At 40.1% G+C, this 25,769-nt stretch overlaps 2 protein-coding genes across 7 annotated transcripts in view; one reads left to right on the top strand and one right to left on the bottom strand.

Annotated features, from left to right (window-relative positions):
• MTOR (mechanistic target of rapamycin kinase) overlaps positions 1–25,769 on the bottom strand; it is a 63,710-nt gene that overhangs the window by 26,616 nt on the left and 11,325 nt on the right. For 4 of the 5 annotated variants that reach the window (XM_041419421.1, XM_041419419.1, XM_041419420.1 and 1 more), the window contains 13 exons: positions 25,341–25,470; positions 24,897–25,147; positions 24,011–24,052; positions 22,827–22,913; positions 22,100–22,267; positions 21,180–21,292; positions 20,560–20,722; positions 20,213–20,305; positions 19,392–19,538; positions 18,458–18,600; positions 17,691–17,853; positions 17,431–17,576; positions 1,785–1,860 (listed from right to left, as the gene is read on the bottom strand). In XM_041419421.1, coding sequence (XP_041275355.1) covers positions 1,785–1,860; positions 17,431–17,576; positions 17,691–17,853; positions 18,458–18,600; positions 19,392–19,538; positions 20,213–20,305; positions 20,560–20,722; positions 21,180–21,292; positions 22,100–22,267; positions 22,827–22,913; positions 24,011–24,052; positions 24,897–25,147; positions 25,341–25,470 — 1,722 coding nt within the window. The remainder of the gene's footprint in view (positions 1–1,784; positions 1,861–17,430; positions 17,577–17,690; positions 17,854–18,457; positions 18,601–19,391; positions 19,539–20,212; positions 20,306–20,559; positions 20,723–21,179; positions 21,293–22,099; positions 22,268–22,826; positions 22,914–24,010; positions 24,053–24,896; positions 25,148–25,340; positions 25,471–25,769) is intronic. The other variant, XM_041419422.1, reaches the window with a different exon arrangement.
• On the top strand, positions 10,369–16,582 carry ANGPTL7 (angiopoietin like 7). 2 transcript variants are annotated; one of them, XM_041419507.1, is made up of 5 exons: positions 10,369–10,900; positions 12,500–12,603; positions 12,924–13,118; positions 13,899–14,097; positions 15,069–16,582. In XM_041419507.1, the coding sequence occupies exons 1-5, from the start codon at positions 10,522–10,524 to the stop codon at positions 15,236–15,238; spliced, it is 1,047 nt and encodes a 348-aa protein (XP_041275441.1). In that variant the 5' UTR covers positions 10,369–10,521; the 3' UTR covers positions 15,239–16,582. The 2 variants fall into 2 exon arrangements, with proteins under 2 accessions (XP_041275441.1, XP_041275442.1); XM_041419508.1 differs by having other exon boundaries at positions 12,503–12,603.

Here is a 25,769-nt window from a genome sequence, read left to right on the forward strand (position 1 = left end):
CTATAAAATTCTGTGTCTGTGCTGGTCACTTCACCCTTTTATCATTCTAAATAACCTCACAGACTTCTGTGACACAGAGAAGAGCCTTGAGCTAATGTGAAAACTGGAATTCTGGCACTGCTCCACCTGTCCAGAAATGAACTCAGGTTTACCAGAGGGATTAATCAACATCACCCCCTTACTCAGTGCCACTGAAATACCAAATCAGCAGCTGTTGCTTTTCTTTTTGGACAGGCAGAGTGAGTGGAACAGGAGAAAGGGTAAATCTGTAACATATTCCACTTCCCGTTGTTGCACATACCTGCATTCAAACAAGAAAAACAGCCTTGCATTCAGGAATGGAATGACTAACTAGAAAAAAAGGCCAAACTTTGCATCTGGCTACTGCTAGGCAATTACTTAATATAGCAGGCAGTATGAAGTTGGGACCCAATCACACCCTTCACAAGGGAAGGCAATGGTTTGTAACAAAGCCATTAAAAGTTAGCCAAGCAGTGATCTGTATCAGTTAAACCCTTTTCTTAAGTCTTTCTTTCTAGATTTTGTTTCTCATTTTCAAGAAATAAAATGCCTTAATATATTTCCATGCTTTTCTCTGCCAGTGTTTTTCTGCTCAGTCTTTGGCAGCTCATGTCTTGACATAGGCAGATTATTTTCCCAGACCTGTGGGCAGGGTCACTATAAACCACGATTTGCATGCCAGGTCTTCCACTTAGCCCTTTAACTTCTCAGCTAAGTCATATTTCAATTAGGTCCCTGAAAGCAGAGCTCACAGCTCCTCTTAATTTCTTTTTATTTATTTTCAATTCTGGCAGGCTCTGTGCTTTGAACTACATTTACTGCTAGACTGTGTTGCTGCTAAAAAGTGAAGTCAGAATTAGGTAATGCAGAACTTTGCTCAATCCACCCAAGGAATTATAAGAAGCTGCAAAGATGTTTTGAAGTCTGTACTTCTCCCAGAAAGGACTTATTTTCCAGTCTAGGTCAAAACCACACATAATCCTACACCAGAGGATTTCCACCATTTTGTGCTTATACCTGGTCCCACTTTCTAGTGGTTATTACTTAGAGAGGCTGGTCTACTGTGCTTCCATAGTTGCCTTCCTTTTCCTAATTATCCTAAAACATTGCAACAATTACCATTGCAAAATCATCTTATTTACCAGTAGAACTATCAGGAGAGCATAGGTGGTTTGGTCTTTGAACACAAATTAAATTACTCATAAAATGAGAAGGAATAATAAAAGGTACATCATTCTGAGAAAGACACACAACAAATACATAATGGGGTTATTTGATTTTGGTGAGCAGTCTAAATTGTAAGGGACTGGTTAACTTGCTATTCTAAATAATGCCTGTGAACACTTTTGAGAGAGACTAGAGGTTAACTTCCATTAAATCCTTATCTTGAGGGTTGATGCAGTTTCTCAAATCCTTTAAGCTTAGAACAAGAACTCCCTCCCTTCCCAGTTTATCCTAAATAACAGGACTTATGTCTTCAAGCTGCTAGTTGCTCACAGCTGCATTTAGTATCAACAGCAGCTGCAAAATTCTCCTCCAAATCAGCTTCCTGCAGCTCCTGTACCCAGCATTTGCTGCAAAGTGCCCACTGAACATCCCTGTAAGCAGCAAGGCCTTTCTTTATGAACAATGAAATATTATAAGCAGGGATAGAACCTCGATGTGATTGATTGAGAAAACACACCACCACCCACCAAAAAAACTAAGTACAGAAACCATAAAAACCTAAGACATGAAGAAGCAGATTATCCAGTAGGACTCACCAGCTCCCCAAAGTGCTTCATGGCATATTCCAGCACACCAGCAGCTGCTTCTGGCTGTTGGAGTTTATTGTTAATGCTGGAAAGGGAGGAAAATAAAGATTATTTAACACAATTGGCATATTAGGCGTTGGTAGAAGCTTCTACTTGATAATACCAAAGTCTATAATTTCGAATTACCAATGGAACACTCTTTGTTTAGACTTCCACATGAACAATGAAACTACATAAACTACACAATGACCATATATTTTCAAAACAATAGGTGCACACATTCTCTGCACATAGTCTGAAGACTTGTTACACAAAATAGAGATGGTATATGATTATCAATTCTATGTAACAGCCTGCATAGTGAGAAGAATAGTTGCCAATAATTTTAAAGGCATGATTTTTCAAACAGCTGTACTTAAGAGTTTTACAGTACTAACTTTTTTCCTCCCCATTCTCTGAAACAAACCACCAACTCCTCTAAAAATCAAAGCAGAATTTAATGATGCAGTCTATATCATTAAAACAGCTGACAAATGTCACCAGGAAATTACATAAAAAATGTGCAACCCTAATTTCAGTTTCACATTTCATACAAAGCCTCTGCCTTGGTACTAACCAGCACTGGCACTTTTCTTTTGCTAGTTTTCAAGAACATGCCAGAAACTGCTGCCATCACAACCAATCCTCAGTCTGTACTTGTTTTGCAAGGCCTGCTGAATTTTATGAAGCACAAGCAAATAGTCTACTCTTGCACCTGATTCTCTAGTTCATGAGGTACAGCTATTCTCTGAAATTATTTCTATTTCACATTTGTTTCCTTATTTTACTATCAGAAATGAGGTACTCAGTGAGTACTCCTAAACCCCAATTTAATGAGGAAATTAACTTTTGATTAAGCTTCTGCTATTTTATAAAGCTTGTTTATGAACAGCCTCTGGTTCATTGCCCTCCTCTTTCCCTACTGACTCTGGAGAACCAGAAGTGCAAATTACTCAAAGCAACATCACAACACCTGAGCACCTACAACACATCCTACAGCCCAATATTAACATCAGGTAATGTTTGGAATGGAAATAGCATCATTATTAACAAAACAAAACACGGCAACAGAGAGCAGTGCAAAGAGACTTTCAATGCTCTTTGGACAGGACCACAGACACAGGAGCTCTCAGAAATGCTCTTTTTTGCCTGCCATCATCAGAATGGCTGCATGACTTCCCCCTTATGAGAGGGCAGTAAAGAGAAGCAAATCTAAAGAACTGAAGGGAGTAACACACAGACCAAGAAAGGGTAAATTTTTCAAATGAATGCTACATTTCTTCTGTCTCTGGAAGCCTCCTTTCCTGACAAGTAAAGAATCCAGCTCCCAGACATACTGTGGATACCTGTGAAGGTTAAGTTAAATACTCCTGGATATTGGGCCTTCAGAGTGGTTGAACTAAAATCAGATTTAGCCAGACTAAGAATACACCACAATCACAGTTCAAGATGACTGGCACCCAACAATAGGAAGCACTTAAAACAGACCCATGTCATTTTTTTAACAAAGTAGTCAAAGAGCACTCTAACTCCAGCTAGTTTCCCAAGGGAAAGCTTGGCAGCAGCCTCACAGAAGTGATAAATGGCTGTCACATTTCATGACCTGATGACTTGAAGAGCCATTGGCAGGCACATTCCAGCATGTCAGACAGTTAATTACTTCCAAGTTATCTTCCTTGACAACACTTCCTGACAAAATTGACTGTTTTCTTTTATTATTTCACAATTAGCAATGCTCTTCTGCCACTTCCTGGTGCACTCAATTACTCCTTTTGTTTCTTACTTTCTTGACTGTCCAAAGCAGAATTAACTGTCTCAAATCTATTTATGGTTAGATTTAAGCAAAGGGAAGGAAAAGATGGGGAGGGAAAGGAGAAAGACTTTGACTTACAAGAATACACAGCAGTAGTTGTTAATAATCATAAATTACTCTCTTGTAACAAATGATCTACAGCACAGTGAGAGTGACAGGTAATTTTGTGGACTAGGATAAGGCTCTGACTGGGATAAGCCTCTCCCTGCAGCTGCTTTTCCCTGTGCTTAGGACCATTTCTGCAAAAGCAATAAATGCTGTGACTCCCCTCTCCCAGCCTATTTTGTATACACACTATTTTATTAACCTGGTGCATTCAAAACACACATTAAGAAAATACAACGTTCTGTGCTTTCCTTCTCTTTCACCTTCCTTCCATGAAGGCACTGCTCCTCTCCCTGCAGAGCTGAGCAGTCTGTGCTCAGACAGAATCTCCCTAAATGTTATAACACTCTTAAAAGCACTCCAGAGCTGTTTTCTAGCCACCATGCTGGAGACTGAACAGAAACAAAAACACTGCAGAAAAGCATCCAGGCATTCAGAAAAGGCCCTGAGGGCTAATATTCCAGCCAGGCAGAGCTGCCAGGGGTTTTTAGCCACAGTGTTGCTGCTGGAAATCAGGGCAGTTTACTGGATTAGAGTCAAGGGGATGGATTTCTCCTTCTAGCTGAAAAAAGATAATTACAAAATCTCTCTGGATGAAAGGAGAAGGTGGGAAAACATCTCTCAAGATATGAGAGCCAATGCTGTTGGCTAAGCTGCTGGACAGTAACTTAAGTCTTTGTTTACAAGCAGATGTCCTTGCAATTATACCTAGCTCAGAATAATGTTAAGTTTAATATTAAAGGAAAAGATGAGTTGTTCTCCATAGTCACTGAGGGAAGAACATATTCATCAGTTCATTTTTGTTAAAAAGCTAGAAAAAACTCCACCACTATCTCCTACTTGAAGGCTTGGCAGGAGAGCGTAAAAGAACGTTTTTAGGGCATTTAGAACATTTTAGAAGTTCTTAGGTATAGCTTTGGTAGGTCACTGGTAACATCTCTCAGGAAAGGCCTTCTACTGCTGCTATGGGCTGGAAGAGCATTCTAGTCCTAATGCTCAAGGAAAAGATTTTAAAATTATGTGTTTTCAATGCTAACATACTTACTAAAATATACTGGAGCTGTTTCAAGACAGAGCTGTCCCATGCTTGCAAGTGGGAGAGCACAGGAATAACAAGACTTCCTAAGTCAAATCAACTTTGAACTAATGCACTAATTTCAGTGCTTAATACCCACCATTTCATTTCACATTTTATTCAATAAACAAAGTGATTAGCAAAACCAACAAAACAACAGAAGACCCTTACACTTTTCCTCTAAATGAGCATAAATTAGTTGCAAAACTAATTCTTATCAATAAGGTTTGGTATGAATTCAGCTCATGTGGGCCCACTGCATAATTACTTTACACAGAACAATATAATTTAAATTTCCACCCCCGTTTGTTAAACAGTATCTGTACTGTAGTCAGCATCATGTGCAACCCTGACCTATTGGAGCACTTGATCATGAGGAGTGGGATAATAAAATGTAAACAAGCCTTCTGATGAAAAACATTTTCCAATTGCTATGTCAGTCTATCCCTACAAAAACTGACTACCCTTGACAAACTTCCTAATACAAAAATCTTGGTCAAAAATCTTAAATCTTCGAATTTTATTAGTAGTAAAAAGCTACATAAATCTACTGCTTGGTTATTAAGATATCAAAACTGTAGGTTTTACATGTACACTGAGCTAGAATCACAAAAAAACAATACTTAAGAAAAATATACTCCTATTGCTTGTATATTTTAAAGGTTATTTAAACAGAAACCAGACATGAACAGGGAATCAAAATCCTACCTCACAGCCAGAAGTGACTGCATTGGTGATTAACCAGCACCAAACCTGCCACACTCATCAGCATTGGTTGGGAAGTTTTAAAATTGGAGAAATCTTAAATTGGCAAACCAAAACCACTACACCAACTTTACTGTGTTCAGTGGGAAGAGAATGCAAATGATGGGCTTTTCTCCCCTACAAACCCAAGGCACAAATGTGTAATATTTATTAGAATTGTTCTCTTTTATACAGTCCTGCGAGATTTCCAGTCTTCCATTATCTTTGATATTGACAATACTATCTGTCACTCAAAATATATTAAATTTTCAAGAACTCAGAAGCAACCAGACTTCCTCATATTCTCACAAAAATTAGAAGAAGAAACCCTTTATTTTAACAGAGCCTTTTCAAGCGGTCCCAAACTTATCCATGAGGGAGCACAAACATTTCCTATTGCCAGAATGCATCCCAAACATAATAAAGAAACTTTAGTTTTGCAATAAAGCAGCTTGTATGCAGAATCTAGACAAGTAGATAACCTCTTTTTATAACTATTTTTTTCAGTCTCCTCAAGTTTGCTTAGAAAGATTCTCTATATGACAGACTTTACCAGCCTCAGCCAAGCTTGTTTTTCCTCCTGAAGAAGTGCTGAGATCTGCTTCTAGGATTGGAAGGCACTGCTACTTAGTGGAGACTTGGGGAACAGATAATCCTCTGGCAAAAGGAACTGGCTTTGATGGCCATTTTCCCCAGTTCCATGATTTATTTGTCTTGAGGCATCCCCCAGTCCCTGACTCAAGAAATCTCAGAAATGTCCATCATGCCACTAAAAAGTATTACCATTCTGGGAACAAATATGTTTGAGAAACTGATACCAGGAAAGAACTGTTTTCAGTAAGAGTTGTGATGATTGAGTGCTTCCAGGCCAGAGCAGCCCCTCTGGCTTCCAACAAGGAGACACCACATTGCTCACAGGCATCCAAACTGGCTAAGTTCCCAAACTTGATATAAATGCTTGCAAAATAAATAAAAACATTCATCAGTTTTGAAAGAAAAAAGTCAGTGAAAAATGTTAAAGTAAATTTCTTAGCTAACCCTGCTGCTTAGGCTGCAAAAGGTTTTGTATCACCTATTTTTTATTAGCCAGAAAGCAGAGAAGAAAAAAAATTGCTAAGTAGGATATTTAGCAAAAAAAGGTGAAACACAGAGCCAGTCTTTGTGTTTTGGTTATGCAAAGAGGGGATGCCTTAAATAAAAAAAAAATCACAAATCACAAAAGAAAGCAGGAACCAGCAGTGTTTTGTTTCTTATCAAGCTCTCTCCCATATAACGTCAGAGATTTACAACACAATCCTGACCATAAAGCTGTAGTAGAGTAAATGTTGGAGCATTAATGAGCATCTCCAAAGCCAAAGGTGAACAGTTTCACATTTGCTGGGAGGGAAAAGCAGTATTGCAGAGCTCCAGCACAGTGTGGGCTCCACAATGGGCCAGCTGAGAGCTGATGAGAGCCTTTGCCACCTCAGCAAGCACCAGGAATTCCAGATTCTCAGCATTTGCCAGATGCATATTAAGGGGTTTGCAACGAATGGCTACCAAATAAATAGCCACAGGGCACTGAGCTTTTCTTCTTGTCTCAGCTTTGCATACACCTGCCAGAACAGCTTCCCAGAGAAGGCAATCATTTAAACTCACCTCAAATTTAATCTGGCCCTCCAGGGACAGGAGATAACTGGTTCTAATCAAGTAATAATGATATATTTGAATTTAGTAACATCAATCAACATTATAAACATATGGCACATACAGACTGAAACCATGATTAGCCTCAGTTCTCCCAACCACTTCAGAACTGCATCATGAATAAAGTCAAAAAGGATTTGTCTCATGTTCTTGACTTTATAATCTTGTCTTTTTTAGCTATCATGTACCACAGTATTTCCACATACAAAATATAATGGAGGAAAACTAGGCTGATGGATTTCAGGTCAAATGATGCTCAATTTCTCCATCAGTATTGGGGAAAGGAAAGAACAGGATCCACCCCGTAATCATGGAACTAATTTCTCCCCAGCTATGCCCCAAACCTTACCTCTTTACAAAATGTACCAGGATCCTGAATTCAAATCATAAGTAGAACAGTACAGAACAGCAGAACAGCTTTTGTCAGCTCCAGCTACTGACCTCACCTGGCAATGACTACCATCTGTAGCTATTGCCACCTCAGTGACCACATTCAGCTCTCCATGAAACTGGGAAAGACCCATCTTTCAAATATTCATAAAGAAGTCAAATTCCACTAAGGCTGATATCTCTGCCAAGGGATGTCTCTGCACAAATCTCTTTTAATGTTTTCTCTAAAATAATGACAGATGGGAAGATTTGTGCTTTTTCCTTCCTGCACAATATGTCTGTTGTCACCCTCTTAAACAGAACAAAGCATTCTGTTTTAAATCTGGTAAATCAAAGTACTCGGAAGAAAGATGGTTTGCACTTGGATATACAAATTAGAAGCTGAATCCAAAATAAAACCCTGGCTATCTTATTTCCAATTAAATATTCCAGTTTAGAGAAGGGATTTGGAGGCCTTTTTGTAACATATGTGTTTGATTGAATGTTGGATCCTTTCAAAATTTGTATAAAGAGGGAATGCATGGACCTACAGGTGGCTCCCCTCTTGCACACCTGTCCAAGACAGGAGAGTTATGGTGAGTGGGAGCAGCAGCAGAATGGATTAAAGTCCTGTGTAACACAATGGGGGTGGTAGCAGGGTGGCCTTTTGGGGCAGAGAAGCAGAGTCTGGCCTGTTCTATTTTCTGTTCCAACTTTGACAAAAACATGTTTCTCATCTCAGGAAGCCAGTGAAGAATTTGCCTCTGGGAATCACAGAAGCTCCAGCTGGAAGAGGGCTCAGACAGGATTAGAGGCAGAACAAAAAGGTCAGGCTTTCATCTGTGTGCAGTGGCACTTTCTGGTCTGAAGTATAAAAAGCAATTTTGCTATGGAAGGTTTCTGGAATGTCCATGGCAAAAATTGACTGAAGTCTATGGTCTGTTATGGAGGTACCCTCTGTGCTTTAAACAAATTGTACTTGCATATCTCTGGCAGTATCTCAGCTCACCAATCCCACACAGTGGCCTCAGCAGCTGACACAGACTCAGTTGTTTTCTCTTGAGCACAGCACACAGGCAGTCAGTCACCCACAAGACAACTGCTTGTTTGGAGAGCTCTAATTCTGACCTCCTCGTAAAGATTCCCTCTTCCTTCTCTATAAAAATTCAGATTTACAAGTGTTAATATTCCACTCCTGCAGTGCTTTGATGACTTCATCTAACAACATCTTCACACTCTTGTGGGTCTGTTTTGGAGAAAAACTATTAGCCAGCCCCAGTGAAAATCAGAGGCAATAACAAAGCATCAAGCAACAAGTGTATCAGAGCTGAGGAGGGAGAGAAACTGCATCAACAAGCAATTGTGCCTTCTATTTCTTTAAAAGCAAATGTCAGGTCAGCAAGGCTCTTCTAATGGTTCCTAATCAAGCAGAAATCCTGCAGCCACTTTGGATCAGCAAAAGAAGCCAAGATGGGACAGTGTGTGTCAGCTGGGTTTGTCCTAATGGCCTTTGTGAGAAGTGCAAGATTAGCTTTCTTTAGTTTCCTTGGACATCAAGAAGCTTTCACAGTGTTTATGCAAGGAGCAGATACATGAGGCATTTAATCCTTTATTTCATCTTATTTCTGCCCATTATCATAATCAGAAATTTTGCAGGAAGATGCAAGAACCCACATGTTAGGCAATTACAGAGCAGCTGGCCTGAGGAGCAAAAACTTATCCAGAAGGATCTAGAAGTAAGCCTGCAGACCTTCTGGAAAAGGCTGCACCTTTGCTGAAATGGTTTTATTTGGACATCAAGCTGCTATACTAAAATTCTGAAGTGTTAAAAGTTATAAAAGAGGAGGGGAAGATGGCATCTCAGCCAGGTGAGACTGGACTAATACTCTGAATGTCTAAAGATTTAAGATTTACTCTAAAATCTACTGTTTATGTAACTATGGATGTTTTAATTAACCATAGATTTGCCTCTCAAAATCCTATTAATAAACTGGCCTCCCTAACACTGGTGTTAGATCCCATTGCCTGTAAAAACAACCACCCTGTGTCAATTTTACATAGACTCTCACCATTACTTAATGTCCTTTCACTTCCCACTATGAATAAACAGAGGAGTGAGTTTTTAATTACACATTCTGCAGATTTCATTTCATCCCACCCTCAGATATTCCATTTCTAAAAGAACAGCAGTGGATTTTACAACATTAATAGTGCAGAGAACCCAGTATCCAGAGAGAAGAGGATCAGATGCTTAACTAATTCATTTGCTAAAATACTGTCTAAATTAAGAAATAATGCAATCACAGTTACCCCAAACAACTTCTGGGGTTGTAGTAGGACTTGTAGCAGCCAGGGCTACCTTCTAGGGAGCTACGTTCTTTGAACTTCTATAAACTCACCCATTTTGAACAGCCTTTTCACATTCTGCATCTCTAATGCTCTCATGTTATTTAAGTGCCAGAACTAGTCACCAAGAGGGCTCCAATCCAACAGGCAATAATTGCTGGAAATTCTTCTCATTTCCTAGCCCTCTCCTACACCCCTTCAGGACAGAACTGAGGGAAGTCTCTCCTGCTCTCCCCAACCTTTCCTGGCTGAAACCTGTTCCAATTTCACCCTGTAAATACCTGATATGAACAGATGAACTGGGAGGGGCCAGCAAGCTCTTCATAGTTTCAGGGGGGTGGAGGTAAACAGAAAAATAGTATATAAGATGCTTTGAGACAGACTTCCAAAGTGCATAGACTCTGACAGGAGGTGTCTGAAAAAAAGCCACTTCCTCAGGCTCCACCTTCAGAGACTCACTTCATTGGAAGCAAGGAAGGTACCAGGCTGCTGCAGGAAATTTTATACCTATCCCAGCTGCATTCAGACTACTGCAGTCAGCTGGAAGGTTTCTGTTGCTGTAAGCAAAAATGCCAGCAAGACCCACGGTTCAGCTGGCATGGCTCTGCATTGTCACCGTGGCTGTGGTGATCCACCCAGCACTGCTGCAGAAACCTCCCAAGAGGAGGATGATCAATGGGAATGCACAGCTGAAGATGCCAGGCTGCTGTGAGGAGATCAAGGAGCTGAAGCTGCAGGTAGCCAACCTGAGCAGAATGCTGCAGGAGCTGAGCAAGAAGCAGGAAGGGGACTGGGTGAATGTGGTGATGCAGGTGATGGAGCTGGAAGGGAGCACCAAGCAGATGGAGACGCGCCTCATCGACGCCGAGAGCAAGTACTCCGAAATGAACAACCAGATAGACATCATGCAACTCCAGGCAGCCCAGATGGTCACACAAACATCAGCTGGTAAGGAGGGAGTCACCAAGCTCCCAGAGACACCTCTCAATGCACAATTAATGACTAGTTCCTAGTGCTAGCATGTCCTGCTAACATGGTTAGCAAGCATGCACACTGAAAACTGCTGTTTGGCAGTGGCCATGAGAAAACTAGTTTGAATTTCTTCATCTGTATTTTTGTATCTATGTCTGTTCTTAAGGAATGCAGAAATTGAACAGGTATTGCATTTCTACAGTGAGGAATTCAGTCTACTCTTTCATTTTCTGAGCACTACACTACCAATCCTAAAAGAACAGGAGCTGGCTTGGTAAGGGAATGGCTCTGACAGTAATAACCTCTGAGCTCACAGAGCTGACAGGAGACTAGAAATTGTTAAAACAATTAGAAATGCTCTCAAGGAATTACTAAAGATTTGTAATTTTATCTCTATGACCATCTCTGAACCAGAGTAAAAAAAAGAGTGGTCCATTATTTTTGAATGATAGTTCTTAAAAGTTCAAGGCTGTGGATTAAATACAAACTGTGATATAGAATACAAACTGTGATTTATACCTAGCCAGACCACAGTTAAATTCTTCAAAATTCTCTTCCCTGAGGGAAAATGTCACTGCACACAGTGATTGCACAGGCCTGTACTCAATGTGGAATGCAGGTGCATTTTTAGGTCAGTTACCTGTAAAGGCACTTCTAGAAGAAAGAAGTCTCTGCTGACTTTTTTCTTCAAATGAAATTCTGCAAAGAGCTTAGATTGTCTCAGTCTCAACTGGGTTTGCCAAAAGACTTCATTAGGATTTTTTTTTTAACATTAAGGAAGAACTTCTAAATCTACTTATTTAATTCTTCCTCTAAAATAGTTCCATCTGGTTAGTTTTGACACATCACTATTTACAGTAGGCCTTAAAAAAAGTTACAACATAACAAGTCTCTTGAAGCTGAAGAAAAAACATTTACATGCAGCAGAAACTAGCCCAGAAGGTATTTAAGACAGATGTGTCTCACCTCACTAGGTAAGAGACATTTTTGAAAACTGTCAGACATTATAAAGCCTTGCTTCAGCTCATTTATCCTCCTCAAAATAGCTCTGCATTTTACCACCTTCAAGTCAGCTCCTGCAACAGGAGGAAAAGAGGCTTTCACAGACTGACTGACTGCAGTTAAAAGGCACTTTCTCTGTCACAGATGCCAGTGCAGAGAGGGCTGAACAAACATCCCTCACCCACAAACTTGGCCAACCTCTTCACACACTCAAGACAGACACCTCGCAGCAGGCTTGGCCATTTCACTGCATGTGTCTTTATTACTTAGTAGGGGGTGAGCAAATATACTTTCCAGCACGGACACACAGTGGCAACGTGATGAGAAAGCAGAGATGTCTTTTTGCATAGCAGAGGTTAAAAATATTAAAGTAAATAAATATCACAAAATCGCAGAGTTACAACACCTTTTGCCAATGCACACACTACTCATAATGAAGCCATTTCAGGAAAACATTAGACCTGTGGAAAGCCTTCTTCCTTACTCCTTGTACTACAAACTAAACTTTGCAGAAAGCACCTTTACAGAAGAGTTCTTGCTGCTCAGATTCTCACTTTCTGGTTCTGATTCAAGTAGATGCTGTTTATGACTGCTCATCACTTTACCAGAGGAACTACCGAATTTCTGGTGTCTACAGGTTACCTCCTGATGAATTTTTGGGAATTCCAGATCTGGAGGTAAGGCTATTCAGTACATAATGCACATTACATGTCTTTAAAAATACAATCAAGAAATACCTCTCTACAGAGATGATAAAAGCACACACTAAGTTTTGGTACCCTGCACTTGCCATCAGCATCTTTATCTAAGCAAACTTTAAAGGATGGAAAGAGTGTATGTACTTTTAAGAGAGAAAATAGAAAAAGGGTTTATCTAATAATTTTTTGCCATAGAAGTTTCTTCAGGTTGTGAAATCTGGAACAATGTCTTGTGTTAAGAGAACTGAACCTTCCTAAGTCTACTGAGAAGTAACCACTGCCTTTTTTTCCTATTCCAGGTGTTCTGTGACATGGAGACAGATGGAGGTGGCTGGACTGTCATCCAAAGACGGAAAGTTGGTTTGACATCATTCAACAGGGACTGGAAACAGTATAGGGAAGGATTTGGCAATATTAGGGGAGATTTTTGGCTGGGAAATGAAAATATCTACCGACTTTCAAGACGCCCCACTGTTCTGCGAGTAGAATTGGAGGTAATCAATAAGCTCTTAATTTCAGCAGCAAAAGGCTTCTTTATTCCCCAGTACCAGACACCACCTCCTATCTTTTTAGGAGGCCCAAAGAATTTGCATGCTTTAATTACAGGAGAAGGAAGTAGGATCAACCTAGGAATACATTCAAACACAAGACAGAAGTATGTTCTCCCCTGTGCAAAGCCAGTGGCACAACCTTCTGTCTGCACACACGTTGTGTCTTCAGAATGTCTGGGGCTCTTTGCAGAAGCCACAGCAGACAGAGATCAAACTGCTGATCATCTCAGATTTAAAAATTCAAAAAGAGATGTCCCATTAAGTTTCCAAGCCTCTGAGTCTTCATTTTGCAGCACTTCCTTCCAGCCTGGGTACAAGAGTTTGCATTGTGTAACCCTCAGTTCCTCCAGTCTGTTAAAGGCTTGGATTTGACTTAGACTAGTTTATAGTTGGTACAATAGCTTAGAAGGATGGGATATGTATAAACTGAAGGGCTTGATATCTAAAAGTCACTGTTTCAGACAGGAAAAAAATTACTTGAGGCAGCATGCTGACACAAGAATACTGGATGCAAGAGCTACACATCAGGTTTCCTACAGATTGTACAACACCAGTGCAGATAAAACTTGGAAGTTTTATGCTTTGCTCTGGAAAGTTCCTTTGCCTTAACAGAGCAGTCTCTGCAGTCTGAGACAGTAAAAATACACATATATAATAAAGGATGTTGGAGTCTTTTTGGTAAGTGTTCTAACAGGACTGATCTCTTCTCCCTGCTGCGTGCAGGACTGGGAAGGTAACACACGCTATGCCCAGTACCGGCAGTTCACCCTGAGCAACGAAATCAACAGCTACCGCCTGTTCCTGGGCAACTACACCGGCAACACCGGGCGGGACTCCCTGCGCTACCACAACAACACGGCCTTCAGCACAAAGGACAAGGACAACGACAAGTGTGTGGATGACTGCGCCCAGTTCCGTAAAGGTAACACACACACACCCCTCCTGTCCCCAGAGAGCGGCTTGGGTCAGCTGTAGAGAGCCCAACGCTCCCTCTTTCCATGCAACCAGTAACATCTGAATGGAAAATCAAGGGAGAGGTGAACCGTTCTGGAAAATACACTTGTGTGGGAAATCTGGCAGTTAAAGCTGATTTACAGAGCCAGACTGTGTATTACAGACATCGGTACTCTTAAAGTAAGTGTGTGCTGTCCCCTACACACAGTTACCCAGTCCATTATAGTATCTGCCAGACTGTCTCACATGCTGATAACATACAGTGAGACAGGAAGTTATTCCTTAATATCTATTAGGTTCTTATATTTCCTTTTATTTTTGTAAGTTTTCAAATCCTAGTATTAGTAGGCACCTGTAATTCTTCTCCTGTATTCACCTCCACATTCAGCTTGACTTGTGATCTTTATTACAACCCTATTACAAGCCTCTAATTTCAGAGGCTACTCTCTTAATTTAGTATCTTTGAGTTCTGTCAAAGATCATTATCTTCATTACATCTTGCTCTTCATTTTCCACATTACGTCACACACAACATGCAAATAAAACTGTTGATCTCAGTCTCAATAAATATTCAGAGAGTTCAGGAACTTTTTAAACACCCTAAGATGCTCTAACGAATTACCCAGATTCATTTCCTATGCTAATTCACTGAGTCAGAAACATGTCAAGGAAACATTCTAAGAGGAATGAGCAACTAAATTAAAAGCTACTGGAATAATTTGACTATAGAGCTATAATGCCTTTAAGTTCCTAAATATCTATATTAAGTTTTAAATTTACCTGCAACCTCAACTATCAGAGCTACAGGCTCTAGGGATTAAATGCTGTATTCTGCTCATTGTCATTCAGAACAAGTAGTAATCATTAATATAAATTAATATAAATAGAAATATAATTAATACAAATCAATGTCAGGAATCTATTATGTTTCCTGACAAGGTGGATATTGGTACAACTGCTGCACAGATTCCAACCTGAATGGGGTCTACTACCGCAAAGGAGAGCACACCAAGAACATGGATGGCATCACCTGGTACGGATGGCACGGATCCACCTACTCCCTCAAGAGAGTGGAGATGAAGATCCGGCCAGAGGATTTCAAACCATAGAAGAAATCAACGTTTGATTGTACAGCTACATGGCTTCACCACGCAAAAGGTGGGCAATAAACAGCCAAAAAATGTTTCATTTCATCCAACAGATGCAACAGCTACGTACTGGTGATGTGCACAGACACTGCGACACCAGCCACAGCCACCAGTACTATCAGGACTCGGGCTTGTTTCCTCCTCTTCAGGCTCTTTGCAAAGGGAAAAATATTGTGTTAGAGTAGCTTAGAACTGAATGCACTTATAGCACCTTCAGAAAACCTATGGGTGTGTTTTCACCAGCAGTGTGATTACTGGGTTGCCTTAGTACTATTAACCAGATAGGCAGGGACTGAAAAGCAAAAGCCTCTTGGCTTCCTTTCCTTCAGTGTCTGGAGCAAGTACTGCTAAGCAACTTCTTTCAAGAAGCACTCAAACCACAAAAGTTATAGACTCATTTAAGCCAGAGGAATCAATCAGAAGTGTCCCTGATGCACCTTTCTTTGGTGTACATTAAGTGGCTTACTTTCCCACAGAAGAACAAAGCTCAAAAATGTTGCATTAATTAGCATTGTCCAGATTCTCCCCTGACCTTTTACTGCCACCTCCTGCTGCTGCCTCAAATAATCCCCACTGAAGGATGCCCTAACAAATAGTAACACTGGAGGAGGATTTGTCCCATGGGCCCTCCAATGTTTATTTCTATCCACACAGATCACCTAAATGCTGATAAACTAGAAAAACAACTTTCTGGGCAGTTCTCAAACTGTATTCAGGTTAGAATACAAACATGCTGCATGTCAGTAAGGCTGAGAATGAGCAGCAGGTTAGCAAAAAGAAAGTCCAGACACAGCCAAAGAACTCAACTCCAACACTTAAAACCACTGTATTCATGAGCAGAACACTAGTACACACCAGAGAATCCCTAAGTGCCAGAAGTTATTTCACCTAAGAGAATGTTTGCCAACACAGCAGACTGAGGAGTATCAAAATCTGTTTTGAAAACGACCCCAGTTGGAAGACACATAGAGGTATTCTGTCAAAAATAAACTTCTCCCTCACATAACACAGTGTTAAAGATAACAGTTAAAAAAAGAATGAGACTCCTCCTATAGCCCTACCACTGTTTGAATATGTTGGACAAGATCATTATAATTAATATATCTAATTTTATTCACCTTGAAGAGAGTATGAATCTAGATTAGGTTGTTCAGTCCTGTGTGAAATGGAAGAGAAAGGTGTCTTGGGAATTTACATATGTTCAAATATTCATAATGCAATTTTCAACTGTGTGGAACTATAGTTGGAACTATTTTAACTGTGGTCTGTAATGGATTTTTAAAGGTTTCTAAAACTTTTTCGTTTCTAATAAATTGTTTCATTTTTAAGTGTGCTTTATGTCATTTCTTTGCTCCTTAACCTGCTTTTTGATACACAAAAAAACAACTGCATAAGCAACTGAGACCAAGAAAAAAATACACTGAATTCTGTCTTTTTCTCAATAATATGAGGCAGAATGAAGGGTGAAAAAATAATAGAGAAAAAAATTGGAAAACACAATTCCAAGGAAGTAGGAGGGTTGAAAAATTCACTACATAAAGACAAAGTTAAATTTTTGCTCAACCAAAATCAATTTGTTAATCTCAAATAGCTGAGCTAACATTTCTGTGATATGGAATAGAGATTCACATTTTAAAACATGTAGTTTAGCATCAAATTCTGCGCAGGTTATTTCAGGCTAACATCTGTGTCACTGACCAAGCTCAGAAACAACACATAATTTATAATACCTTCTATTTGACATAAAAGCAATGAGACCTATCTAAGCTATATCAGCAGAATGTGATGAGAAATCTTAATTAAGAACTTCAACTTTTCTGACTTATTGCTTTTCTGACTTATTTATCTGTCTCATTCAACCTGCAGCCATTTCATGACATTCCATAGTGAAGTGGGAGGGTGAGAGAGGGGAATCAGAACTTTTTCCTGCACTCCTTCCTGCAAAAATTCCCTGCAAAACTTCCCTGGGCTCCTATCATAGTTTTAACCACACAGCAGAAGGACAAAACTTAGCAGCTAAAATTGCACATTTTCAAGTAGTTTACCAACATCTTATGACAGAGTGAAGTCCTAAGAACTGCCTAGATTTATCCTAGTGGTATCTTAAATTGTAGCTACTTGAAGAGCAGAAATCTCACCAGTTGTGGTCCTACCTGATGAGAGACTCTAGAATAGCTGGGGTGGGACCCTTTTGAAATTCCAGCTCTTTGTAGTGAAGGGCCTTAGCATATGCTCGACATTTGGCAGCTCTTTCCCCCAGAAGGACAATGCCATTGTCATCTCTCAAAGGCAGTGGGCCCTGGGAAGGAGCACACACATCAAGAACAGGATGAGTGTTACAAAGCAGTCAGGAACTCCACAGAGAATAGCCAGCACAACAGCACTAGAAGGAGCTGCCCAACAGCATCTCTACCTTGTCACTGTGCTCCATGAATTCTGCCAGGTTCAGTAGGGTCTGAGTGACTTCTGCAATATCCTGAGAAGTCAAGGCCAGCTCAATGCTCCGGATCAGCTCATCCTGCTGGTCCTCGTTCAGCTCAGACCAGCATGAAACAAAAGCAGCATTGAAGAGGTCTCTGGGGAGGAACACAAAAGACAGTGTGAGGTGGGGATTCATGAGAAAAAGTCTGTTTGATAGTGGGCTCACCTTCTTAACCAGAGAAAGAGAGCTAAAAAATACACTTACATGCCTGCCTGCAATAAACAGTGATTAGTTTTGATAAAGCTAACTTCTGTGAAACCTTGATTTAAAAAATATAGAATAGGCTGGTATACTACAATAATAGAAATGTTGTGCTATCATATGCTATCAAAGTTTCTCCAAACATGCTGGTTGTAAAAAAACACTGCAGTTTATTTCACTCAGATGCATTTTTATTCACCACAGTAAATACTCAATACAAATATTTCATATTCTGCTGTTTTTCCAGCTTCACTTATGTTTATTACCTTATTTCTGGACTAACATACAGAATTTCAATAAAAGATTTTGTGCATATCATGGAGCAGCCAACTAGGAAGCGTGGAAATGAAATCAAGCTGTTGGCTCTTTGATTTATGCCAAAGCAGGAACTGTCTCTATTTATGAAACCTAAGACCTTCTAAATAACCTTATTTTTTCCTTATAATATCTGGTTTCCATCTACCATTTCAAATGATAAAAATCCAGAAATACTGTACCGAGCCATGGGATTATAGGCCTGAGCCAGGGCCCAACATGAGCGCAGGGATGGTGAGGAAGAATCTTTCAGCAGCTCCAAACTCAGTCTCCTTAACCATTCCAACCAGTCATCCTTGGAAACTCTTCTTGCTGCTCCCCAGGCCTGCAGTGCAAAGGAAGACAATTCACCTACCAAACAAAGCACTACCCAAGAGCACAAGAAATGCATCAGCAGGCAGCATTACTTCTTTACAGCTCCAAACCACATGCTGAGAATTCCTTTTCAATTTCCTGAAATCCATTACCTTTACCAGATAATCTGCAGTACTTAAGTCTTATGCCTAAGAAATCTTCCCTAAATGTATTCCTGCCACGACATGGCAAGTATTTAACATGAACAATCCCTTCCCTACAAAAATACATGTTGAGCTGAAGACACTGTTGAAACATCAGCTTAAAAATACTTAATGCATTTAGAATTATATTTTTAAGTCCAGCATTTTCAAACCAGTCCATCCCATTACTGAACTGTGTGCTGCATGCATGTACTGTTCAAACTAACCAGTGCTTTGCTATTAAGTTCTGCCTTCAAGAAAATATAAAACTAGGATGTAAGAGGAGCAAAAGCAAAAATAAAAAAATGGCAGAGGCTCTGAAAAAGATGTCTCTTCTGGTGAGACATTATTCATTGTGATCCAGAAAGTCTTGTTCATACTTAACAAGCAAGTGTAAAGGTTACTTCACAGCCATTCACTCCTATCTTTAAAATTAGAAGGTGCTGAGCAACTTTTAAGAGTCTCAGACACTACTTTGACCTCAGTTTTGTACACAATAGAAAAGCAACATAAAGCAATATAAATAAATGTAGTTCAGATGTATCAGACAAAACTCCTTCAGTGTGACACACTGGCTCCCTTCAGTAGCAAATTCACACTATGAAGGCTCCAGTCTTACCTTCTGCAGGTTGATGGTGCTCACATGCAATTTCTTCATGGGACCTGTTTCCACAGGACCAGTGGCTGAAGCTTCTCCCTGGTTGCTTCTCAACATTCGATGCTGATAAATCAGAGGATCCTCCTCTTCATCAGCAAGAGTGTAACCCTACAATAATTGGTTTACAGTGAAGATCACACCCACCCATAGAGAAGAAATTCTTGACAAGCCAAAAAAAAAGCACACTTGGCAGCAAAATCATACAGCAAAATCTGTGAAGGAAATAACCATGTTCCATTATAAAGATTACACCTTAAAAGCCAGAGAACTCTAAATTATATCCCTTTTCTACTCAAGGTAACTGTCAAGAACTCTTAGCTCCTAGTATAAAAAGCCAAAATAATGTACATTGAAACAAGCACTATTGCCTATTTGACTTGCAAGTTCCTTATTCCACACAAATTGTAAACTCGTTACTAAATTTTTAAAATGAAAGACATTCCACAGAAAATACTGAGATAACAAGGTCTCCTCAAGTCCTGAAACCATGGGAAAAATAGGATAAATCCACATTTAAGAACTATCCAGAAAAAGAATAGTAATGACACCGGCTACAAGTCTAAGATCTTCCCTGGAACTTGCCATGATTTTTCTGTAGGAAATATTTAATATCAGTAGACAAAAGATTTCCCATTGCAACCTCAAAGTTGCATTAAAAAGCTGCACATAACACAGAAACAGAGCAACAGCCACTCCTCATTTATGAGTAAATACAAGTGAAACATCTGTTTCAACATGACAATATCCCAAAAGTGCAAACAACTGTACACTTGTCAGCTTACCTTTACAATTCTGCAGATGAGAACATCATAGCGTTGATGGTTAATTCTGTGTCGCACCAGGACTTTGTTCACCATTGGGATAAAAATTTGGTACTGTAAAAGGGAATGCATCACAAACGTATTACTCAGTGGCACCAAGAACAGTAAAATTCCATCACATTGTCAGAATTGGTTTCTCATCAACAAACAATTTGATTTCAGTAACTCCCAATTCCAAAAACAACTAAGAGAAGAAAAATCAGTTCTCTTGGAAATTTGTGAGTACATAACAAAACTTCAACTTTAAAGCCTTGATCTCTGGGACAGTCACACCTTCTGTGAGCTTTCAAGCCAAAAAATAATATTACCTTCTTTCCCAGCTGGAACACCAGAGAGGAGAGGGTGTCCATTGCAGTTGTTCGTAGCTCAGGGCTCTGATCTAGTGTTCGTACGATGGGATGGATAATCCGTGATGCATAATCCGTGAAATCCAGGGACTCTGTCAAGCGGTCCACTGTTTCTAGAGCAGCCCTTAAGTCAGAGCAAAAAGAGGGAAGAATTTATCTCTCATAGTGTTAAGAAAGAAGAAATAAGAAAAATTACTGAAGTGCTCCGTCCTCCTAGGATTAATAACAATAGGAAAAACAGGCCAGCAGAACTCTGTTAAAGCAGGTAGTACTTGCAGGACAGTTTGCAAGTGACTAAAATACTAGCAGGTGTGAATCAGAAAATCTTAAAAACCCCAAACAAACAACAACAAAGAAACCCAAACCAACCAACCAACAACAATCAAAATCCATCAACAAACCCAAAAAATTAGTAACACTGCTGTAATGTCCAAACAAAAATAACCTTTCGCAATGATTTAACACAAAAAAGCTGAGGAAGGGACTAAATGGTATTTAATTGTAAATGTTCAGCCACTGCAGAACTTGGATATCACAGGTAAAACTACAAAGAGAGAGACTGCAAAGCCACCAGGACTTACTTGCGAGCCACCACAGGGACATCTGGGGCATCAAATAGCTTTACAATGGGAGGTAGTAACAAATGAAGGTAGTCATCCAGGTTAGCTCCAAAGAGCTGGATCGCATTGAGCAGCTGGAGAGAAAAACCACAGAAGGCTAGAATGTCAAGGGGCTTGAACAGATCCTAAAGATCATCTAGTCACAACCTCCCCGCCATGGGCAGGGACACCTTCTACTAGATGAGGTTGCTCAAGGCCATATCCAACCTGACTCTGAACCATGACAATGTTGGGTCACCCACAACTTAAACACACAACTTCTTCCAGTGTCTCACCACCCATGCAGTAAGGAATGTCTTCTTAATATCTAACCTAAATTTCCCCTTTCAGTTTGCACCTGTTACTCCTTTTCCTGTCACTACAATTCCTGACAAAGTGTCTCTCTCTGGCTGCTCTATAGCTCCTTTCATACAGTGGGTCTCCATATAACCTTTTCCTCTCCAGGCTGAAGAGCCCCAATGTTCCCAGCCTGCCTTCACAGGGGAGGTGCTCTAGTTTTCTTATCAACTTTGTGGCTTCCTCTGGACCTGCTCCAATGGTTTCATGTCCTTCTTACACTGAGGACCCCAGAACTGTAAATAATGATCCAAGTGGGGTCTCACAAGAGTAGAATAGAGGGGGAGAATCAAATCCTTCAACCAAAAGGACCCAGTGTGACTCAAAGTCATGGATGAAATCCATTTTAAACAAGTCAGTATCCAGTGAAAAATTTCTTCAACCCTGCACTTTAAACAACTGTCTGCATCATTTCACACCAAGCCACTGCCAAACTTCACTTGTCCATTTGATTGTGCAACACACCAGCAAGGAGCCCTGCTGAGCTGGGAACACAGCTGCCTGGGCAGTGCCCAAAGCACAGCAGTGCCTGCAGCCCCACTCACCTTCACAGAAACAATGCGGCCCTGACTGTTGTCATGCATGAAGACCCGTAACATGTGAGGAATGAGCTGAGGCAGGTAAAGCTTGAATTCACCTCCTAGAGCTACCACAATCTGCTCAATAAGTAGGATAATTGTGCTCTGTATGGAGTTGTTCATAACCCAGAAGTCCTACAAAAGAAAGAAAAAAAAAGGGGGAAAAATCCAGCAGTTCTTCAGCTGAGCTGTACCAATTACAGGAAAAGTAAACTGTAGGGGACAGTCTGTAGATAAATTCAAGATTGCAAGGAAGGACTATACTTTCTGGTTTTAAAACACTCTGTGCTTCCAGTACATTTATAGTTGTTGAAAACAGCCTCTGGAAAACTGATTTTTTCCTAATCCTTCTACAGGTTTACAAACATTTAGTAAAAATTATGTGAAATGACACCTATTTATGAAACTCCAAGTATCTCTTGCTAAAACTATGTTTCTGAAAGTAGTCAGTGCACAAAATCCAGCTGCTGAAAAGAACTCAGTCACTATCAGAACCTGAAGCTACACTTCAGTTACTACCAATAATGTATATTGTACCTTCAAATAAATGGTATTTCAAGATACAATTATTACTTCAAATATATGCAACTCTGCACTTCATATGAACTTCTGAATTAGCTGATACTTTTGTTATTTGAAAAAGACTGTCCACCACTCTGTGACAGTAAAGTACTGGCATAAAGATCGCACTCACTCTCATCAGGGTGACAATTTCATCCATATAGGGCCGAATATGACTTCTCACAAAGGACACCAACATTCCTAGCTGCTGGAACAGGAACTGGAAGGAAGAAATGTGTAATAATCAGTGTAGCTTACCCAAATATCAAAGCCACTGGGTAAAGAGTTTCACAGGCAATTGCAAGCTAATTTATCAAACAAATAGCATGCATAGCTCCTATTTGCTCAAAATCTGGGGCTAAATTCTTGGCAGCTTCAGCTCAGCAGTTTGGGTTTTGTGGGTTTTTATGGGTTTTGGGTTTTTGGTTAATTTTTATTGTTGTTGGTTTTTAAGAGGGCAGTGGGGAAAAAAGTGATTTTGAGTTTATCGGTTGGGTTTCCCCAGCTTGCATAAAAAAAACATTGTGAGCTCAAAGCCTCAGACACTCAAGCACACAAACAGGGGTTTATAAAGTCCCAGCAAATCTATAGTGTCAGAACAGACTTGCAAGCACAGACACCTCAATTACAGTGTATTGTAATTCAATTTGAAGGATGCTTCCAAAAATTTAGCCCCTTGTCTTTTCCCCCTGCCTGAAAACCAAACTGACACACAGTTTAAGATACTCCTTCTGTACTTTTTCCCACCCCCCACAAGATATATTGGTGAAAAGTTACTGGGGAACGCAGTTAGGTCCTTGCCAGAAACACTGCATTTTTTTAAAAGATGGTTGATTACACCATTCATTCTTCACCACCAAGAAGAATTTTGACTTAGCCAATTTTATTTGGATACACTATGACAGTTTTGTAGTTCCTTCCACCACAATACAATCTTAAACATCCAATTGTGACAATGAATTTACTCTTTAAATTGGTATGAAATCAAGTGGGCTAAATCACTTTGATGTAGAGAGTCTATTTTCTCTACAAAAAATAGGAAAATGTAAGTTATTGTCTACTAAATTTCATTTCTTCATGCAGTTTTTGAAGACTACAGTCACAAAATACAACATGGAGCTCATAAAAAGAGATAACACTTTCATGAGAACTAATAATAAGAAATAATCTCAGTTCTTTAGTGAGAACAGTACACATACATTTACCAAAGATGAACTCTGAGCTCCTGTACTGTGCCTGTTTTTTGGTGTAGTGAGAGGATGCTTACATACAGGACAAGGACCTTCCTCTTTTAGGCTTTATGTCACGCATACCCACCTCAGCTCTTCTCCCCAGTACACTTTCACCATCTTCTTTTACCTGAAAATTTTTAAACAGAGTGTGCACAAGTGCATAGCTTTCAAGCAAGTTAGATCAGTCAGGTCTAGAACCTCAGCCAACCCAGACACGAGATGTTTTCCTTACAATCTCAGCAGTAGTTCAGGCTGGGAGAAAACAGCAGTTCTATAGCAGAGCTGGGATTCTGCTAAGGGAACACCTATAAAACACAGCAGCAATAAGGAGTACAAACTGCCCTTCACACCCCAGAGCATTTGGCTGCCTGAAGAAGAGCCTTGGCAAACAGCAGCATCTCTGGTTAGATGAACCTTAAGCCCATCATCATCTTCACACAATTCTCATTTCCTTCTATAACTGTAACTTAAGTGGGAAGGAAGAGAAAGCACTGCTGTGGAATCACCACCCATGTTGCTCTAAATGTTAGCAGACTGTATCAAATGGATTTTTCCTTCTCAGAGATGAGCTTAAGTAAATGACGGCACCAGAAATTTGAAGAATCTACCCCTATTATTTAATAACACTGTTTGCCACAGAGTATTAACACACAGATCACTGAAAGATCTGGAAGCTACACAGATTTTTTTCCTGAACAAGTTCAGCTTGGTGAAAACACAGAATCAAATACTGGCCTTCCAAGGATTATGCTCAGAAGCAGCCGTTTCAATAAAAAGCAGAAAAATTGTTTGCACTGGGCATTCCAGTAATTGCTCACAGAAGGGAAAAAGCAAAGCTGAACCTCACTTCTGCAGTGTGCTTGGCACCAACACATAGCACAGCAATGCCCAAAGCCAGTCACAGTCTCTTCAAGGAAATGGATTCTTAATTTCATACAGGACCAGGAAGGAGTGGTCCCCAGCACACTCACCTCTCGGATGGCACCGTCACACACCCGTATTACATTAAGGAACGTTGGCATGACCTGGGGCAGGAACTGCACACACTTCAGTCCAAGGGATTTGAAAATAAAGGTGATGGCCTGAACTACCATAGTGTGGTGTTGGGACAAGGATTGGTCTCGGAAAATTCTCATCAGTGCCACCATAGAGACAGCTGGATAGAACTCATCCAGAGGGAGGTTGCCCATGTTCACCAACATCTCACTGGTGCTGTAGTCAGCTAGGAGAAAGAAGGCAGCGTCATGAGCTAGATATTAAAAGATCTTGAATATGGGTTCTGGAACACCTAAGTGTAAGTTGAAAACATGTACACTAACAATTCTTTAAGAAGAAGAGACAAACTGGCAACAAAACAGTCAAGATGTGTTTGTAAATCATAAAGCTATCTATCTGAAAGAAATTGAGATGCTTACAAGAATCCTGGCTGGATTTGGACTCCGAGAGGCTAACAGCTGAAGCATCTCGTGATTGATCGATCATGCCAATGTTCACTTTGTGTTTGTAAGGGTCCAAAGCACCCAGCAGCCCCAACACACGAATAGCCTGAAAAGACACAAAAAAAAAAATTCATTAGAACTTCACTCAAACCCCCATATTTGCAAAGATCCTGATGACTTAAGAGGGAAGATGTGGAACAGAAGTGACTGCCTGGAAAAAACAGTCCTTTCCATCCAGTTTCTGGAAGCAACTTCATTGACTTAACACATGCACTCTTATTTCTGCTTATTGCGTGTTGCTCAGTCACAACAATGTTCTCTCCCTCCCTGCCTCAAGTGTATGCAGGCACATTTATTTGGCCCCTCTCTCTTCCCAAACAGCTTTGCTAAGTGGTTGTGTGATAG

This window comes from Onychostruthus taczanowskii, unplaced genomic scaffold (genome assembly GCF_017590055.1).
Source record: "Onychostruthus taczanowskii isolate IOZ18803 unplaced genomic scaffold, ASM1759005v1 scaffold61, whole genome shotgun sequence".
In the NCBI taxonomy this organism is placed as follows: domain Eukaryota; kingdom Metazoa; phylum Chordata; class Aves; order Passeriformes; family Passeridae; genus Onychostruthus; species Onychostruthus taczanowskii.